We start from the raw sequence: 5,174 nt of genomic DNA, 5'->3' as shown, positions 1-5,174 counted from the left end.
ATCATAAAAACACAGATTGGACAATTCTGAATACTTCATTTGCATTATCTTGTCATCATCTCAACAGCTTCATCTATATCCAAAAGACTTGATAATCTTCCTTTCAGATCCCATACACTTTAAAGCATTCCAGTTTCAGACAGCAGTCCCAAAGCTGAGGTTCCTGGATGAAAAATCAATGGTTGGTTAACATGCTTGCACAAGTAAATTCCAGCACACTAGGTTCATCACCGCTGCCTGGAGAAGAGATTTCTGAAAGCATTATTGTAGTTTTTGTTAAAGGCTGTATAGATCAAAGGATTGAAAAATGAATTTGAGTAGCCCAGCCATAAAAATATACTTTTCCATATGGGAGGTATGTCACAGGAACACAGGGGGTTAATCAGTTCAGTAATAAAGAACGGAATCCAGCAAAGAACAAAGACCCCTATGAGAATGCCCACCATAAGCGCTGCCCTTTTCTCCTTCTGTTCCCTCCATGTGTCTCCATCTGTCTGGAAAGTGACAGTGGCGTGACGGACTGTGAAGACCATTTGAGGCTGGTGAGATGCTTCTTTGACCTATCAGAGGCAACACAAGAATTAAGATCAGATCTGAAAAAACAAATCTTAGCTGGCACGTATTGATACACATGCATGAGTTAATGCACAGCCCCATGAGAATTGGCACGTGTCACTGTTTTGACATATTGCATGACAAACAGAATACATAAGATGCAGCATGTAGGACATATACACCTAACCTTGCCCCTGCCCAGGCATGAGGTGGAAAGGATGAGGTGAAAAAAAATTGTTGGAATTGGCACACTTGATACAGCGAGCACATAGGATGCATTAGAGATGAGTGATAAGACCAAATCGACTGTCCAATTTGAACCGAATCAGTTCAACCCAAATCAAAAGTGCTTAAACTGCCCTGAAAAACTTTGGATGACATTATATAGATACCAAATTTTTCCAAAAATTCTATTCCAATTCTATAGAATCGATCTGCTCATCTCTCTACATAGTTCCACTCCCAGTTGTGCAGATACATTTATACATGTACCCGTTATAACCAAAGCAAACGGCACAATGATGAGAATTTACAATAATAAAGAGAAAGTGCAGGAATTGGCAAGCGTGTACGATTCTCAAGCATTTCAGGAATAACTGCTCAGTGGGAAGTCATCAAACACAAGTGAGGTTAACACGAAAATCTGCACAGATTCTTACGAGGTTTACTGTAACTATAGCACCGGCTTGTGCGATGATAGAAAGCTATTCAAAAGGTATATAATTAGGATACATGTATGCAGCGTTACTGTATATCCATTGTAAGCATCTCTGAACAGTAGTGATGAGCGGCAGGCAGGGCCGGCTACAGGTTCATGTGGGCCCTTGGGTGATAAAGCCTCAGTGGGCACCCTTGTGGCATTTTGCACAACAGACACGGCAATGAAGCTGCATGTGTTATAGATGTTGCCAAATACAATAGACAAAACACGCTACAGAGCGTGAATCAATCCTTATACCCCTACTTTTTAATCCCTCAGGTCTACTCAGTATTGAGTTTTTACTGTACACCCTCTAAAGAGAAACAGACATTGAATATGAAAATAAATTTCAATATGAACGCTGATAGCACTATGCTGCTGCCTGCCCCTGTGCCCCCAATATGCTGCTGCCTGCCTCTGTGCCCCCAATGCCCAATAAATATCAATATAATGATACTTTAATTTGGAGCACAGCAGGGCAGGCTGCAGCAGACTAGGGTTGTCATGATACCAATATTTTGATTCGATTTCAATACCATAAAAAAGTATTGCAATGCCATTCGACAGCTCGCCAAAAACACCAACACCAATAAAGCTGCGGCGGCAGGGGCAATATTCTAATTTGCGATATTTTGTGAATATTTTGTAGAATATTCGTCATATATTCGCAAATTCGAGAATTCGTGATTATTTTCTTGATTACGAAAATTGGCAATGTAATATTCGCATAATGCGCGCGCAATACAGGTGTGGGTCACTATAGCTACATTTTCCAAGCTGCTAGAAGTTTCCTGAGACTGGAAAAAATTGTTGGCACAACAGAACATTAAAAATGGCTTTATATGCAGATAGAGTGCTCCAATATATTTGCAATTGCGCTAATCGGAACTAATGATGCAAATATTTTGGCGCAATACGTGAAACTTCACATTTTATCAGGTCTGAGTAGATATTACTGATTGGTGCACTAAGTATTGTTGTGACATCACAGCACTATGTATGTATGGACAGCAGAACCTATCAGCTACACTATATCAGGATATAACCTACATTGACTATCTCCCACTATCTGTATTATATATATATATATATATATATATAATCTAACTTTCCAATATAATGAGTGGAAACCACAGAGCACCGCAATGACACTGCTGTCTCTTTCTAAGAACTGCAAAAAAACAGTAGAAAATGGCTGCTGGGGAGGTTCTTATATAGTAAGGGGTAGGCAACTTTCCTATTGGATGCTAGGGATGTTGCTAAGCTCAGACAAAGACCTCGCAGCCTTCTTATTTGCCCACAAGCAAGAAGCAGGGAGATATCATGGGTTCAGATAAAAAAAAATAATCTAGAATATTCGAAAATACGAATATATAGCACTATATGCCAAATATTAGCAAATTCTTGAAGTGCCGATATTCGCGATTCAAATATTTGCGCCCAACACTACTGAACAGTATGTGTCATAGTAAGACAGTAATACGGAAGGTCTCACACATATACGTGAAGAAGGTACATACTTTCTGAAGGTGCTTCTGCTTCAGCCTTTGAGGAACCTAGCTTACGATTGAGTCAATGTCCAAGCGTAGCAAAACTGAGTCTGTCAGTGCAGCAGAGTTGATCATATCATTGGATTTAGACAGAAAAGCTACTCAGTTGTTTCAGCTCAGTAGCCCACAATACTGTGGCAAATTAGCATGATGAAATTTGACTTATTGTTGGCACAATTTTGTTCATCTAGTATTAGAGAAATCCATTTAGCAAGGGGCAAGCATTACCTGAGAGGCTTCATTTGCGACAAACTTGTACCACAACATTTGCCTGAAATTCTGTTGCAAACCAAGCCAACCAAAAGTTAGACAAAAGTGTCTCTCCCTGCACCAAAGTTATCATCCAGCCTGAGCCCCTGTGATAAATCTGGTGCAGATGTAAGTTTATGCTCTCAATAAGATTAGGACTATAAATCATCCCAAATGAGCTTTCAAAGTGCTTAAATGACCAGTTAAAGGGAGACAGTCAGGTCCCTTCTCCCTAATAAACAAGTTCAAGAGTCTAAAACAGCTGTACAGGCGTTCCATTGTGTCCCTGGACAGGTCCAACTGCAGAGACAATGAACTTTCATGTGATATGCTAATTGTTTTGCAAGTGCCCAAAGTATGGTCCTGAGCCTGGCAAGTTCTCAGTCTCTTCTCGCAACACCCTGAGCCACAATGTCTCTTTGGTCTTGACTGACAGCTTCAGTGCGTTGGATGTCAAGAACTCCTTCGTTGAAATCTCGTACACGCGTGGCGTGATCCACATGTACAGCACTTCGCATCCAGTGCTGAAGCTGTCAATCAATCACCAGGGAGCAGTGCCAGGTATAGTCAGGAAAGCCTAAGCACTTGATGGGTTTTGAACCACTCACTGGACACTTTCAAATTCATTTGCACATTGCATCAAAGCAGATTTTCTTGAAGATTGGACCTCTGTCCAGAGAAAGAAAGGAATGTGACACAATGGTATGCTTGGACAATTGTTTTAGTCCTCTAGAAACAGTTTAGTAGGAAGAAAGGAGCAGCAACTGTATTATCTCAGGTTGATGTGACCATGTAGCAGACATATAGTTGTCAGATCCTTCTGCAATGCAAAAAAAAAAGATTACGAATAAGGAATCGTGAACATGAATCTCACCTCAATCACTTCTGGCATTGGGGTGATTGTATTTGTCTTTTTTGATCCAATTCTGAATTTAGCAGCTTTGTAGATTTTCCAGTAGACAAACAGAACCACACAAAGTGGAAGGTAAAATGCTCCAAAGGTGGAAAAGATTGTATAGGAAGGTTCTTGGCTAACCTGACATTTCTCAGTAATTTCTGAATAGGTTTCTCCCCATCCAAAAAGAGGAGACAGAGAGATGACTGCAGATAAAAGCCAAGTCAGCAAGATCATGATGTTAGATATCCTTTTTCTAGTCTTCAAGGTATACTCCAAATGTCTTGTGATAGACCAGTACCTGTCCAAGGCAATAGCTGTTACATTCCAGATGCTGGCTGTACAGCAGAGTACATCAAAGGAGATCCAGATCTGGCAGAGCACTCTACCCAGTCTCCAATGCCGATTGTTCAGCTCATGAACCAAGCTTAGAGGCATCACTAGGGCAGCCACCATAACATCTGATATTGCCATAGATGCCACCAAATTATGAGGAACCCGATGGAAAGTCCTGACCCTCAGTATGGTCACCAGCACTAGTACATTCCATAGGAAGGTAGCAATAACCAGCATAGCCAGTAGAGTTAAAATGAGGACACTGAATACAGACATTCTGTGGCAGGTCTCTGATCCTGAGCTGCCATTAGTACTGTTACACTCCATCCTCATTTGTGGTAGCATGAGAACTTACCCACAAGAAATGACAGCAGGTGAGTCTCTCTTTACAAGAAGCTCCCTCCAGCTCCTGCCCACGATGGTAGCTGGTCACTCATGATAAACATACCAGGCTGGTACTCCACCAGGTGGCTAGGATGAGGTAAGGAGGGCACTGCATGGCATAAAGTTTGGACAGGATCTGTGCCCATCCCCGGCACAGACATGATCTCAGATTTTCAGACTTCCTGCAATCAATGAAGATCTGAGCCTGGAGAGAAGAGCCGGCAGCCAGTGTCTTCAGCCATCCAGCCGGCGCTGTCCCTGGTACTGAACCTCCAGCAGGAGAGCAGAAGAAGAGCAGAGCAGACGGCGGTCAGCCCCCATCATCTGCAGGCATCCCCTGTGCGAGGGAAGCAGAGCCCGGCGTTATATGGAGGAGCTCTTCTTACGTCAAGGTAATGGCAGCCTCCTCCCAGTGACACCCGGGGATGAGGGACAGTCACCTCCTGTGTGACACTGCGGGGTCTGTGCTGAGCAGACAGCTCAACGTCCTCACAGATACAAGACC

At 42.4% G+C, this 5,174-nt stretch overlaps 1 protein-coding gene across 1 annotated transcript; it reads right to left on the bottom strand.

Annotated features, from left to right (window-relative positions):
• Positions 1–227: 227 nt before the first annotated feature.
• On the bottom strand, positions 228–4,612 carry HTR5A (5-hydroxytryptamine receptor 5A). Its single transcript, XM_044295549.1, has 2 exons — positions 3,929–4,612; positions 228–560 (listed from the first exon to the last, which is right to left on the bottom strand). The coding sequence occupies exons 1-2, from the start codon at positions 4,610–4,612 to the stop codon at positions 228–230; spliced, it is 1,017 nt and encodes a 338-aa protein (XP_044151484.1).
• Between the last annotated feature and the right edge of the window lie 562 nt (positions 4,613–5,174).

The sequence above is a fragment of the Bufo gargarizans genome, chromosome 5, assembly GCF_014858855.1.
Source record: "Bufo gargarizans isolate SCDJY-AF-19 chromosome 5, ASM1485885v1, whole genome shotgun sequence".
Classification (NCBI taxonomy): Eukaryota; Metazoa; Chordata; class Amphibia; order Anura; family Bufonidae; genus Bufo; species Bufo gargarizans.
Note: the sequence above shows the minus strand (reverse complement) of the source record. Positions and strands in the feature narration are given on the sequence as shown.

Bases quoted from the DNA above. Each gene is read 5' to 3' on its own strand.
- HTR5A (XM_044295549.1), bottom strand. From the start codon at position 4,612: ATGGAGTGTAACAGTACTAATGGCAGCTCAGGATCAGAGACCTGCCAC. The intron at 561-3,928 runs GTGAGATTCATG...TGCCTCTGATAG, and splicing joins CAATGCCAGAAGTGATTGAG to GTCAAAGAAGCATCTCACCA.